The sequence below is a fragment of the Gallus gallus genome, chromosome Z (assembly GCF_016699485.2).
Source record: "Gallus gallus isolate bGalGal1 chromosome Z, bGalGal1.mat.broiler.GRCg7b, whole genome shotgun sequence".
In the NCBI taxonomy this organism is placed as follows: Eukaryota; Metazoa; Chordata; class Aves; order Galliformes; family Phasianidae; genus Gallus; species Gallus gallus.
This window is the reverse complement of record NC_052572.1, coordinates 42,438,476-42,452,695: the sequence shown is the minus strand read 5'-3', so window position 1 is coordinate 42,452,695 and position 14,220 is coordinate 42,438,476. Positions and strand designations below refer to the sequence as shown.

At 53.5% G+C, this 14,220-nt stretch overlaps 2 protein-coding genes across 6 annotated transcripts in view; one reads left to right on the top strand and one right to left on the bottom strand.

The window, feature by feature from the left end:
- Nucleotides 1–3,066: 3,066 nt before the first annotated feature.
- Nucleotides 3,067–8,488, bottom strand: LOC112530576. Its single transcript, XM_046905641.1, has 3 exons — nucleotides 7,033–8,488; nucleotides 4,237–4,348; nucleotides 3,067–3,927 (listed from the first exon to the last, which is right to left on the bottom strand). The coding sequence occupies exons 2-3, from the start codon at nucleotides 4,306–4,308 to the stop codon at nucleotides 3,583–3,585; spliced, it is 417 nt and encodes a 138-aa protein (XP_046761597.1). The 5' UTR covers nucleotides 4,309–4,348; nucleotides 7,033–8,488; the 3' UTR covers nucleotides 3,067–3,582.
- Nucleotides 6,743–14,220, top strand: part of PTCH1 (patched 1) — a 65,746-nt gene continuing 58,268 nt past the window's right edge. For 2 of the 5 annotated variants that reach the window (NM_204960.3, XM_040655423.2), the window contains exons 1-2: nucleotides 6,743–7,095; nucleotides 7,980–8,172. In NM_204960.3, the coding sequence (NP_990291.3) occupies nucleotides 6,892–7,095; nucleotides 7,980–8,172 (397 nt within the window). In that variant the 5' untranslated portion in view covers nucleotides 6,743–6,891. Of the gene's footprint in view, nucleotides 7,863–7,979; nucleotides 8,173–8,510; nucleotides 8,888–14,220 lie in introns of those variants that run through there. The other 3 variants (XM_040655421.2, XM_040655422.2, XM_025144670.3) reach the window with 3 other exon arrangements.

Genomic DNA, 14,220 nt, shown 5'->3' with positions numbered 1-14,220 from the left:
GTACCAGGGGAGGTTTAGGTTGGATGCTCTGAAAAAATTCTTCTCAGAAAGAGTGGTGAGGCATTGAAAGAGGCTGCCCAGGGAGGTGGTGGAATCACTGATCCTGGAGATGTTCAAGAACTGTGTAGATGTGACACTGAAGTACATGGTTGGTGGGTACGGTGGGCTGGCAGTTGGACTACATAATCTTAGTGGCATGTTCCAACATCAATAGTTCTATTATTCCACGGGGGGGGGGGGGGGGGGGGGGGGGAGTACACACACAAAAAACAAACAAACAAAAAACAACAACAAAAAAAAACCAAGACAAGGATATCACTGAATCCAATCATGACGTACATTTTCTAAATGTATCACAAACGGAAGTTTGCTGTCCGATTTACTATATCTACAAAGCATTTTGATAATAAAATATCAAGAGCAACACTTGAGATAATTTCTCTCGGGTCCGGTAACAACACTCAGTCACTACAGAATCCCGAGACACTGATAATAAATGTCTGCAGTGTTGATATCCTGCTGGTAACTATTCCAGGAAACTTTTCTGTTAGAAGAACATCACTATTCTGTGTCCCAGTAGCAGTAGAGTTCAGATTTTGCTCACTGTAGCAAACATTCTTACTTCACATCATCACCTGAAAGCCGACTTTCTGGTGACCTCCAGCACAACTGAGTAGGAAGGGCTCAAATCTTCGGGAACAAACACGTCAAAGTAGGCGGAGCGGGGGGCGATGGGCAGAGAGGTACGCTCGACCTCTGTTCCTCGGGCAGTTCCCTGTGCAGGGGGCACCTTCCGCGCTCCCGGAGCCCGAGGCGGCGGAGGTAGCGGAGGTGGGGACCGGGCCGGGCTGGGTCCGCGGCGCGGGGCTGCCACTTCCTTGTCTTTTTCCGGAGTTTATTGTAAAGAATTAAAGTTTGCGGGTTCGTCACGTGACCCTGACAAGTCCTGCCTATTGAGAGCCAGACCACCCACATGGAGGACGATGTAGTTGCTTAATAGGAACAGGCGTGTAATTGTGCGTTTCCAGCACTGCGCGGAACGCCGGCAGCTTGTGAGGGTTGTTATTCTACACTGCCAGGTCCTCCGGGGCGAAAAAAGGAGGAGAAAGAGGAGGAAAAGAAGAGAGGGAAGGGAAAAAAAAAAAAAAAAAAAAGGAGGAAAAAAAACGGAAGGGAAGGGAAGGGGAGGGGAGGGGAGGGGAGGGGAGGGGAGGGGAGGGGAGGGAAGGGAAGGGAAGGGAAGGGAAGGGAAGGGAAGGGAAGGGAAGGGAAGGGAAGGGAAGGGAAGGGAAGGGAAGGGAAGGGAAGGGAAGGGAAGGGAAGGGAAGGGAAGGGAAGGGAAGGGAAGGGAAGGGAAGGGAAGGGAAGGGGAGGGGAGGGGAGGGGAGGGGAGGGGAGGGGAGGGGAGGGGACGGGAGGGGAGGGGAGGGGAGGGGAGGGGAGGGGAGGGGAGGGGAGGGGAGGGGAGGGGAGGGGAGGGGAGGGGAGGGGAGGGGAGGGGAGGGGAGGGGAGGAAGGAAGGAAAAGGTGACAGAGAATCAAGACAGTGAAAGAGAGAAGGAAAGAAAAGGAGAAAAATAATAAAAGGAAAAAATAAAAGGAAAAAAGTACAAAAAAAGGAATTAGAAGAAGGAAAAAAAAAGAAGGAAAAGCATAAAAAGGAAAGGGAAAGAAAAATAAATAAAACGGGAAAAGAAAACGGGAAAAGGATAAAAGGCAAAAGGAAGAAAGAAGAGTGAAGAAGAGGAGCAGAGGACGCGAGCGCTGATGCTCCATTCACAGCAGCAGTGAATGAGGTCGCACCCGGCCCCGTCAAGAGGCTCCCCGCCGGCTCCGGCAGCCATGGTAGGTGCCGCCGCGGGACCTCGCAGGGGACCGGCCGGAGGCCACAGCAGGGCGGTGCCGAGGTGCGCGGAGACCACTGCGACTGGGCCCGGGGCTGGGCGAGGGCGGGCGGAGCCTCGCGGGGCCGCGAGCTGCGGAGTTCGGTGTAGGGCCCGGCCGCGGTCGCGGCTTTCCCAGTGGAAAAGGCCCGGGTTGTGTGCAAGGGGAGTGCCGCCGGCGGGAGGTGGTCCTCCGAGGACTTCCCGCAGTCCCGCGGAGGTCTATGAGTGGGCACCGGTGTGTGCACCTCGGCACCTGCGTGATCCGAGACGGCTGGGCTGCAGTGCGGGGAGAGGGAAGGACGGGGTCCTAGGAAGCACTTCGGACTCGCGAGGATGGAGCGCGGAGCCATGCCTCGACCTCTGCAACGCGGCGTCCGTGGTCAGGGGGTGCTGACGGCAGCACGGGTTGTACAGGAAAGGGGCGGGCGTCGCTCCTTATAGCGACAGCAGTAAGGTGAGCTCGAGGTACGCTTGGCATCCCCTGGCGAGGAGCAGTGGATGAGTTCAGATCAGCTAAAATAGGTTGAATGTAGGTGATTAAAGATCCTTCAGCGTCCAGTTCCAGCGAAGCGCTGCGACACCCGCGCCGTGTAACGCCAGCCCTGTTCTGGCAGCCCGCGGTGGGGCTGGGCTGGGGCACGGCACCACCTGGCCGCCCGCCGGGACCGAGCGGGGGCGGCATGTGGATGGGGCGAGGGGCGGGGGAACGGGACCAGGCCGAGGCCACAGGGCGGTGTCAGGGCCGTGTCCGGAGCACTGCGGGGTCCGACGGCTCCTGGCAGACCGTGGGTCTCCAGCAGCGGCCGGAGAGGTGTGTCCTAGTCAGGTCTCCTAGGGTAACTACGGGGTGGGCCGTTCACTGACGCTATGGCAGGACGGGAACTGGTACTGCTGAGAAGGACTGGGGAGGGGATGGAGGAGGAGGAATCCTTTGAAATCTGTTCACTTTCAAGAGCCGGGAGATACAGAACCAGCAGCTGACTCGGAATTAAAACGTCTTGGGCTCCTCCGTTTCTGTCCCTATTTCACACGCACACGTACACACACGCACGCACTCAGACACGTACACCTTTTATTTTCTCCTGCCTTTGCCACAGTGTATAAAGCCTTATTGAGACATGTAGGCGTGATGTGTAAACCGGATTAGCAGTATGAAAGAAAGACACACAATAAGCTGGGATTGTTTTACTTCCTTTTCATTTCTCACGCCTATATCTCTAATAAATTTGTTGCTCCAGCAGTGGGTCAAAGAGATCGTGTCAGTCGGCTTTTTTTCCTGCAGGATCGAATGGCAGAGATCATGGCAATGCGTGCCCTGCCTCCTGCCAGGGCTAGGGCTCCGTCTCGACACCGCGCAGTGCGGTCCGAAACGGACAAAAACTGCTCCGCGTAACTCTCCGCACGCACTGCAGCCCCGCGTTCGGCAGAGCGCTGTGCCAGAGCCTGAGGCTGTTCCGAGGACAATTTGGGTTTGCAAGACTCAGGCCCTGGGCGGAGCGGGGCGGGCTCCAGGGATGCCTTCAGGCCTGGGGGCTCCCCCCCCCCCCTTCCCTCTCGGAGAATGGAAGAGCGCAGAACCCCACAGCTGCGGAGGCACAATGCCCACGGCCGTCCGCGGAGGAGAATGCCCGCGCTACTTGGGCCGGTGCTGCAGATCCCTCATTTGCTCCTTTGTGGCGTGCAGAGTGGCTTTCCATTAAAGGAGATCAGGGGTAATTAGCCGCATTATTTTGACAAGTTGGCTTGAGCAGCGCCTTTCTTGCCGAGCTGGGGAGGGGGAATGGGGCCGCTTCGCGCCGTCGGCTCCGTCCGCGCGGGGCCCTTCGGGCGGCCACGGGCTGCAGGTGCGGCGCGGGGCTGAGCAATGCCCGGCTTGCGGTGGCAATGCCGGCGCGGAGGGTCCGTGGGAGACAGAAATCACGGGGATGCCCGGTGAGCGCCGCAGGGCAGGACCTCGTCCCAGCGTCGGTTTTGTATCGAGGCAGCCAGATGCTGCGGCAGCACGGCACTCCAGGTGCTGTGTCCGCAGGCGGAGGGCAGCCTGGCAAACGCATTAAAATTAAATCAGCGTGTTACCTGCTCCCAAGCTCTGTCGGGTTTGGTCTCACCCGGCTGTGGGAAGCGCAGTGCGCAGGGCTGCGGCAGACACTAAGGGGACAAAGCCCAAACCACGAAGTGGCTAGCCTCGGGGTACACAGCCCGGTTGCCAGGGACGAGAGCTCAGCCGCTACTGCCCAGGTCCTTGGCTCAGCGCAGGCACGGGGTGAGGACCCGCAAGATCCCTGCGGTTGTGTGAGGACACAGAGCTGTGGGCGCAAAGGGCAGTTGCACTCGTGCATCACAGATTTACCTTGGGGCAGGTCTTGGGAACGGTGTTATCGCGGGGAATGCAGCACGCAGGCATCAGCCGTGAGGCAGCCATGGCCTTGACCACCCACGTGGAGACTCTTACACTGACACTTCTTCCGCAAGGAAAAAAAAAAAAAAAAGGCAGAAACAATGCCAATTAGAGCCCTGTAGTAATCCACCTCTTATTTATGCTTAAAAAAATAAAAATCCCTCCAGACCACAGGGAGCGAGGGGAGATTAGGACAGCGCCTCTTAAACTTGAGTCCCCAGGCCGGGCTCTGGCGCTCTCGGTGCCCGGCGTTGCTGTGGGGCCGTAGCCCTTCCCGCACTACCCCTGGCCGCACAGCGAGCGGCGCAGTCGAAACCGGCGTTGGGGGCGGCCGCGGGGAGCCAAACGTGGTATCGGCCTCCCAAGGGTGACAGTCTGCCGCCCCGGCGCCTTCGGGCTTCTTCCTTCCGCGTTTGTGCGCGCACATATGCAGTGTCGGAGTGCGGGCAGCAGCTCCCCCTGGCACAACCCCACGCGGATTCTCCTCACGGGGATCTGGAGACTGCGGAAAATGAGGGAAAAACGGATGGGGAGGAGGGTGAAGGGAAAGGCATCTCCTGCCGGTGGCCCCGCGGATGGGATTCTCGCGCAGCCCTGCGGAAGGAGCTCCGTACGGGCGCAGTGCCCGCAGTCGCCCCGGTGTTTCGCGGCCGTGGGGCAGAGCAGGAGGGGCCTGGGCGGCACAGTGGGAGAAACCCCATCGACCAGGGCCCACCTCCGCGTCTAGTCCCCCATGCCCTTTTCTATGCCCTTTTCTTTTCTTTTTTCTTTTCTTTTCTTTCCTTTTCCTTTTCCTTTTCCTTTTTTTTTTTTTTTTGGTGACTCGAACCCCCCAACCCCCCTCCGTGACTGCCCGAGGGGCGCCCCACAGCCCCGGGCCCGCCGCGGGAGTAGGCGGGCGTAGTTCATGGCTGATTCTCAATGAACAGAGACGGGGAGAAGCGGTGCCAAAAAAGTAAAACAATCACGTATAGTTGGAGCAGCGCTCGGCGGGATCAGGAAGGAGGCATTTCGGGGAGTTTTATACTAAAAACATATTAAAAGTGGCTTTCCTCGGGTTTCAGTGAAAGAATGAGCCCTAAGTTAGAGCAGGCGGCTGCTGTGCAGCTCTGACTCCTGCAAGCGCTCAGTTCTCATTGTGTTTTCCTAGCTGGACGGAACGGTTCTCTCGCAGGGAAAAACGTCCCCTCTTTAGTTTAAACAGAGAGGGAGGCAGAAGAATCTGGCACTTTCCACCGCAGCATCCACTGCCCTGTCATTATTGCTGCGAGCCTGGGAATCCGGCGCAGACCTCCCAGCATTTGTTAAAGCTCGAGGCCAAGGTGCCTCTAAAAGGATTTTCTTTTAAAGGCTTTAGAAATCGTTTAATGCTACTTTCCCCCCGTTCCCCTCTCTTTTTTAAAAAACATATTTCTCTGTGTTGGTGGCAAGAAAGTTCTCTGTGTGCATCGGTCTGCAGCATCCTGGACCGAAAAAAAGGGGGGGGGGGGGGGGGGGGGGGGGGGGGGGGGGGGGGGGGGGGGGGGAGAAAAAACGTTCATGAAAAGAAAACGGAGGGGGGGGGGGGGGGGGAGGGCATTCCTTAATGGAAGTATTGCATGCAAAGGAGGCTGGATCTCTTTAAGGCTCCCCCTGAAGCTAGAGATGCACACACAAGGGTTGACTGCCTGGGTGGTCTCTCTACTTTGGTGAGCTGTTGCTAAGCAGCTAATAATAGTCATGTTTGCTGAGTAATTTCTGCCCTTCCCGAGCCAATCGCCTCGCAGAAACCCAAGCCATCTGACAGCCCCAGGGGCGGGCTCTCCGCTCTTTTTTTTCTCCGTCTCCCTCTCTCGCTCTCTCTTCTCTCTTACTCCCCCCCCTTCCACCCCTCCTCCTCTTTATCCAAATGGAGAGAGTCCTTTTTTTTCTTCTTCATCTCATCTCTGGAGCCGAGGAGCTGCAGCTCGCTGCTGCCGCGCACACGCCGGGGGAGAGCACTAAGCAGCCGCCCGCCCGCCGCTGCGGCGGCGTCGAGCACGGAGCGCGGCGGGCCCGGCGGCCCGCGAGGAGCTGCCCGCCGCTGAGGCAGGATGGTGCGGCGCGGCGGGGCAGCGCAGCAGCAGCAGCAGCAGCAGCAGCAGCAGCAGCAGCAGCAGCAGCCGGGGCCCGCCGTGCCGCCGCCGCGCCACCAACCCTGAGCGCCGCCTTGGACAGCGGCTTCCCGGAGGCAGCGGCGGCCTCAGGAGAAGGAGAAAGGAGGAGGAGGCGATTTCCACGGGAGCAGAGGACAGTGCGGCCGCAGCCGGGGGGCGCCGGGGGTCGCGCCCGCTGGGCGCGGAGAGCGGCCGCCGTCACCTCGGGGTGCGATGTGGCAATGGGAGGCGCGGGGAGCGACTCGGCCGGAGCGGCCGCGGCGGCAGCCGCCGCCCCGCGCCCCGCGTGAGGCGGCCGCGCCGCAGCAGCCTCCGCAGCCCCCGCAGCAGCAGCCCGCGGCCCGCAGCGCCGCCAGCCCCCCGCGCCCCCGTCGCGCCCCGCCGCGCCCCACCGGCCACCGGCGCTCCCCCGGACCCCCGGGCCCCGCCGCGGCCGCAGCTCCCTTGTCCCGCCCGCACCGGCGGCGGCAACATGGCCTCGGCCGCTGACGCCTTAGAGCCGGAGAGCGGCAGCAGCACCGCGGGCGGCGGCAGCCACCCCGTTCGGGCGGCGAGGAGTGCCCGCGGCCGGCGGCGGCGGAGCGGAGGGACCCGGCGCGCCGCGGCGCCCGACCGGGAGTATCTGCAGCGGCCGAGCTACTGCGATGCGGCGTTCGCCTTGGAGCAGATCGCAAAGGTGCATTCACTCTCTCCCTCTTTTTCCGGAGCTCGGCGCTGGCGCTGCGTTTGGCGGCGGGGGAGGGGGTGGTGTGTTTTCTCGCGGGGGTGGAAGGAGGAGATGGGAGCGCAGCGGCCACCAATAAAATGCTGGGAAAAAAGAGAGGGACGGCTGTGACTCTTCAGTGCGAGAGAGAGTGCCCTCCTTTCCCCCGTCCCGGCGTGGCTGCACCGGGCGGCCCCCCACGGTCGTGCTGCCTTTTCCCTTCCGCTGCGTCCCCGGTTCGCTACCGCCGTCGCCGGGCAGAGAGCTGGCGGCCGGCCCCCATAGCACAGCCGTGCTTTGTGGAACCGAAGCGCGACTGCCCCGCAGTGGGGTCCCCGGGCGGAGGCACCCCGTAGCATTCTTTCCCTGCGGGCGGGGGCACCCACCGAGACGGACGGACGGCCCCGGCTGCGCGCGCGGGGTGCTATTCGGAGCGCGCTCTGTTCCGGCAGTGGCTCGCCGGGCTTTGTACGGAGGGAAATGGAAAAATAAACCCATGTGGCTGCCCTCTTCCGTTCACAAACACTGTAACGCGCGGATGGCCGGTCCGCTCCCTGATAGCTCGCACCGCGGCTGCACACATTGGCAACGAACCGCTCCTGATCCCGTGGCGTTGCCCACCACGTGGATCCCGGCACGCGGCTGAGGCCGGCGGAAAGAAGCGCCCGGTGAAACTGCACGGCGTTGCCCCTGGCACCCCGCGCCGAGCCGGGCCGGGCCTCCAGCAAATGACTCCGCAGGTCTACGGGCTCGCACGCCCCATGGCAGCGCCAGTCAGGGCCGCGGGGCGAAAGCTGACGGCCTAGGGGCCCCTGCCCGTGGGGCCCATCGCTGACTGATCCGCGCTTGCCTTGCAGGGGAGAGCTACCGGGAGGAGAGCGCCGCTGTGGCTGCGGGCGAAGTTTCAGAGACTGCTCTTTAACCTGGGCTGCTACATTCAGAAAAACTGCGGCAAGTTCCTGGTGGTCGGCCTGCTGATATTCGGCGCGTTCGCGGTGGGACTACGGGCGGCCAACCTAGAGACCAACGTAGAGGAGCTGTGGGTGGAAGGTGAGTGCGGGGCCTCCACACCTCCCCATCCCTCCCCACCGCCGTGCGACGGGCTGAAGGCTGAGCGGGCAGCGCGCGGCGGTTGGGGCGGAGTGCGTTGGCCCCGGGCGGCGCGTACCACTTCCCCGCCCGCCGCGGGGGGAGGGCGGGAGGCGGGCTGCCCCCGTCGTGCGGGTGAGCAGCGGGACAGGGAGCCGCGCGGAGAGCTGCGTGTTTCCCTTGCGTGCAACAGAGCGGCGGATGCCGGTGCTGCCGCGTTCCTGCGGTGGAGAGAGTGCCCACGCAGGCATCAGCTCCCCTCCGCCATCTTGGGAGTGCGTGCGCCCGCGGCGGGGGAAGGGGGCGGGTTCGAGGAGCGCTGCGCGGGCGGCTGTGTGTGGTCTGGAGTTTGGACAGCGTTCAGCTGTGGGGGAGAACGGCTGTCTCAAGGTAAAAAAAAAAAAAAGCAACCAAACCAAGCCAAAACAAACAGACAAAAAAAAAAACCAATAACAAAACTAAAAGTAGAGAGGGGAAAAAACAACAACAGCAACAACAAAATGGCAGACTGCCAAAGTGACGCTGTCTTCAGGTACATTTCCACGGTCCCGGTTCGGTGCCCCCTGTCAGGACGTGGAGCCGTGGTGACCCGTGCCGAGGCCGGACCCGCGCTGCCGTGTCTCCTTTCAGGGGAATGCTGTTGACGTAGCGTCAGGTTCCTGCTGGCAGGTCTGAGGTAACGGCAGGCGGAGCTCGCTGGCTGCGGCGGCTATGTTGGGTCTGTGTAAAAGTCGCTCGTAGCAGAATTTGGCTTATAAAAGTTAATGTGGAGAGCTGCATAAATAATCGTTACTAAATAGTGCTCTGTATGTGTAGAAGGACCCTGCGCTGAGCCAAACACAGCCAAGCACTGTTTTGGAGGTGGTCTGTGCAGCCCACGGATGAGTGATGGTGTGCAGGGCCAGGCTCCATTAACTGACCTGACATCCATGGTGGGGCCAGACCCAAGTTCATGGTCCGTGAACCCACAGCCAGTTTTCTGTTACGGGAGATGGTGTATAACTGATGGAACCTCCTTTTGGTAGAGTAGGACAAGAACCCAAAGTATGGCAAGACTGCTGCTCTGAGGAACAGCAACAGCAGGCACTGCCAGAGCCTCTCCTGCACACCGACGGGTTGTCCTAGTCACTAGGTCCAGTGAGTTCTCGTTACATTGCAAACAACATTTTTTGTTGTCGTTGATTTTTATTTGGTCAAATTCTTTTTGCCTCTGCTTTCATTTAAGTGTTTGGTAGATACTACTTGATCACAGTCCCATCCACTGTGCTTCCTTGTGGTATGCTGTGGGTTCTGTTATGAGGAAGGACAATCCCATCTTAATGCCACCTGCTTTTTTCAGTAGTTTAGTAGCAAGAAACTGCTTGCTGGCAGCGTCTACATGATTGGTCTAGTAGCAAAAGTGTGGTTGTCAACGAAGAAATATGTTCTGCATAATAGACGCTTAGTTCAGTTAGTGCATTGATATCATCATTATTTTCAGGGTTGGGAGAAGGGAGTCCCTTGTATAAAAATGAGCTGAAATTTATTTCTGAGGTTCTTATGGACAAAGTGAACTCATTAGGCAGCTGGTTGTACGAAGTTGACCTGTATAATTTGAGTTTAGTTTTCATGTTAGAATTAAATAATGTGAATATTAAAACTTTAAGTAAAGTTTAGAAACTACTGCATTTCTCAACTGCACACAAGCTTATAACAATTGATGTAAGGCATTCTGCATTTAATTTAGCTTACGGGCTTCCTGTTCTAGCACTGTGTGACCACCAACACAAAAAATCTTGCTATGTTGTGGAGATTCTATAACTGTTCTGGTCATGAGCAAGGATATTATACAAATAAATCTGATGAATAGTAATTGAGTCTTTCTGCATCTAAATTGCAGGCAGAAGTACGTAGTGAGAATTTGAAATGGGAAAGGTAAAGAGGGAGGTGGTATGAAAAACGCTTTTCTTCCATTGCAGGAATGGAGAGCAATGACTAAACTCACTTTTCTGAACTTAGGACGCAAGGTCCTCACACCTGAGCTTGTAGTTGAATTACTCCCCCTTGAAGTTATTGTACTAAGGGAGCCCTTAGATCACTTTTTCTTTTAATAGAAGCAGTAACTTAATTGTGCTTTTTACTAAAATTAGCCACCTCAGTGTTGCATTTACCTTTTGTTTACCAAGTGTTTGAATGAACTGGGCAGTGTTGACCAAATATGGTGTATTACTTGAAATACACTTCAAATAATAATTGCAGTGAAAGGAGTTTTGAATTGCTACTGAAGGGTTTGTTTGTTTGTTTGTTTTTGACAGCTATTACTGCTGAATAAATGATCAATATTTTCATAAAGAGGGTGATTTTTTATGGTATATTTCTGAATACCATGCAGGTTGGAACATAATGAGGCACTGAAGTTTGCTGGAATAAGTGGTTGCTTTAAAAGTATAACACAATTAAAAACAGTAAAGTGAAACTTGAACGAGTTTTAAGACCATCCGCATTCCAAGATAAATGCTTAAGTCAGGGCCTGAAACTATTATGGCTGACATATTTACATAAGTAGTTCAGAAACCCACCTCGTAGGCAAACTTTCAAATAGAGAAAAAGCAACACAGATCTTCAAAACATTGTTTCTTTCAGTTTCCTTGTAGTAGTCTTTCAAAATTTGTGCCAACACTTTTGGCCTTCTGTGAGCCTCCTGATACCAGAGTATCAGGATTTCAGCTTTCCGCTGAAATTCTTTCTTGGCACTAAGTGTTGCAGAGTAGCTTTATTTTATTTTGTTTTATTTTTAAAAACTCAATCCTGCTCTGGCTGCTGTACAGAGCAGTTCATTTATTACTATATGTCCCACAGTATGCCCTCAATCTATGATCCTGTCTTACAATCTCTTTCTGGCACCCGCGGCTGGGCCACATACCTTGCTCCCATTGCTAGGTCTGTCATCCCCGATGCTGTTGTAGGATGCTCATTTTAGTTTCTTTAGCAAACAAATCCTGGACTGGCTTTTAAATGCCAGTTCTGTTAGTCACAGTCCTTCAGCTTTGGTTGAACCGCTGTGTGTGGGTGTCCACACATAAGCCAGTTGCAGAAACTGTTTATCATCTTTATACATCATACACCCTTGAGAGAACAAAAAGGGCTTTGCATTGATTTCCTTTGAGACTGAATTTTGTTTGACACAGACGTGGCTTTAGAAACATCCATTCATAACTAGGAAGTGCTCTGGATGGAAAAGAAATCATGCCCATAACTGGTTATGTTTTCTGCTACCACTTTAATAAGAACTCTCAGACCCTGGTGTGCGAACAGCAGTCATGCATGTAAATTTACAGCATCTGCTTCTGAAAGAAGGTAGTTTTGTAACTCCTGAGAAGATTTTGTAGAGACTGAAATTTTCCTACTGAGTATCTTGAATGACTGTGATTGGAAAAGCTCCAACAGGGAGAGACACTCTCATGTTGTTCCTTGATACTTCATTTCATATCACCACTGTCTTGGGATTTTTTTTCTCACTTTTTAAATTCCTTTTCCTTCTCTGAGAGGTCAAAGATCATGGTGTTTTTTCCTTCCTTTCTCGCTTTCTGGAGTTTTTATTTTATGCTGGTTGTAGCTCAGTTGAACCTTTCTTCTCCATAAGTAATTTTCTATGGTGTTAGTCCTTTTTGCAAATTTAACCAAGGTCTAACATTCAGTACCCCTTCTTTCAGCTGGTTGGAGGCAAGAGAGTGGGTGGTACAAGCAGACATAGGAAAACTGTTACAGTATGAGGGAAGAGGAAATGCCATAGTGGTCACGGAGAAGTTTCGGCACTGATGCTTGAAATAAAGTATATAGTTATTGTAAGTGAATTAGCACCAAATGTGTAGGACAGACTGATGTGAGTGAAGTTTAGAACTATTTGTAAAATTGTTTTCTTTCACTCTGAAGGGAAAAATAACAACTGACTCTACTGTTCTATTTGTGGCTGACTTGTCTTAAGATACAGTAGTCTACACATGGAGTGTAAGAATTAGATGAAAGAGAGGAAAGCATACAAGTGATGAAGGAACCAGCGCATTTCTGTGTATTGTCAGTTTGTTTAACCCAGCAAAACCAAGTACAGGCAGAGAAGAAAGTTGTTCTTAAGTTCTGCCTAAGGCATCAGTTAACTTTAGACTAGGATTATCTGGAGAAACAAGAAGGAGTAGTAGAGGAATGGATCCTTGAGAATTTGTTGTTTCAAGGAGACAAATTTATGTGAGTAGGCTGAAGTAACGTTTGCTTTAATGTAGTAAGCAGGAATTGACCCCATCAATTGTAATTCAGTTCTTCCTTATACATGTACACTCATTTGCAGCAGCAGAGAAGTGCTATTTAGATGTACTTGCCTTCTTGTTAGTGCAGCAGTTACTTCACTGTGAATTTAGGCAGGATTTTGGTTGGCTGTGTGTCAGTCTGGGGATATGTTTCCTGTCACATCACCAAATCCATTTGTTTCATGTGGACCATGTGATGTAAGAGATTACTTATCTCTGAACTCTGTCGCATGGTGTTATATGTCACTTAGGGTTCAGTGAAAGATATTTACCTGGAAATTTCCAAGTCAGGTGTTCTGTTTGAATTTTACTGAGGTGGGGGTCAGCCTCTTCTTCCAGGTAACTAACGACAGGATGAGAGGTAGTGGCCTGGAGTTGTGCTAGGGGAGGTTCAGGTTCAGGTTGGGTATTAGAAAACATTTCGTCTCAGGAGAGATGAGGTATTGGAAGAGGCTGCCCTGGGAGGTGTTGGACTCACCATCCCTGGAGGAGTTCAGGAACTATGTGGATGTGGCACTGAGGGTCACGGTTAGTGGATATCGTGCTTGTGGGCTAGTAGTTGGACTAGAGGTCTTACTCAGAGGTCTTAATGATTAAGCTTAATGGCTCTGTGATTGTACTGTATGGTTTCTCATATGTGAAAATAGTAGTGGCGTTTCCATATGACAGCTGAAGAATGGTCATATAGGCAATATGCTTTTTTGGAAGTTTAGTGGTCAAAATGGAATTGTTCTTCCATCCATACTACTGTTTTGAAGATTAACATCAAATTTTAGTATTTAAGCTTTATGTGATGGTTGTGGGTAAATACAGCAGGACAGTGGGTATTATGGTCTTGTGGAGTGAACTCATTTTGATTTTGTATATTGAGATCTGTTGAGAGAAGACATTTGAAGGTTTTAATTACATAGTTGTATGATTGTTGTCTTTAAAACAGTTGCTATTGAAATGAAAATCACTGAGGCTATCTGTCAAGTTCCATCTTGACTACTGTCCACATCACTCACTGTTCAGCATTGGTGCCCATTGCTGGAAAGCTCATACATCACAACCAAAAAGAAGCTAGATTCAGTGTTTAAAAATCTTTTGCCTTTGTTTTAATGAAGGTATTGCGCATGACCATTCTTACATCGTTGAGAAGGTGAAGGGGAAAAATCCTGAACTCAGTGAACACACTGACAGAAGCTGGAATGACCTTAGCATAGACAGATGTTTACTCAGTGTTACTATGAAGCCCCAGGGAACTAACAGAGGGCTCCTGCTCTACCTCTTCAGGGAAGCGCAAGAGGAGATCCCTCTTCTGTAGATCTTGGAAGCCCCCTAGGTTGAAACTGCAAGGTCATATTGGTCCTTTCAGAGATGTTTAATTTACTCAGGACTCTAGAAAATACACTGTTACTCTTTCCAAACTAGCAGGCTGCAGCTAATATGAATGCCAGCATGTGCCTTGCAGATCCTTGTTTGGAAGAATCCATTCACTTCTCTATTGAGATTTGTATTTGAAGTGCAGTGCCTCACCTTCACCATTCCTCACTTCCTTTCTCTTGAGCTTTGAGTGACTTCTTGCACCCTGTGATTTTGCTGGTAATGAACAGGGTGAGAGGCATTTCTGTAGTTCTAGAGAGCTTGGTGATTTCCATGTGGAAATGTTGGAATGAAGTAGAATAGTTGAAAGCCACATTATTTTCACGTTGCCCACCATGCTACTGCAGTTGAGCTAGAACAAGGG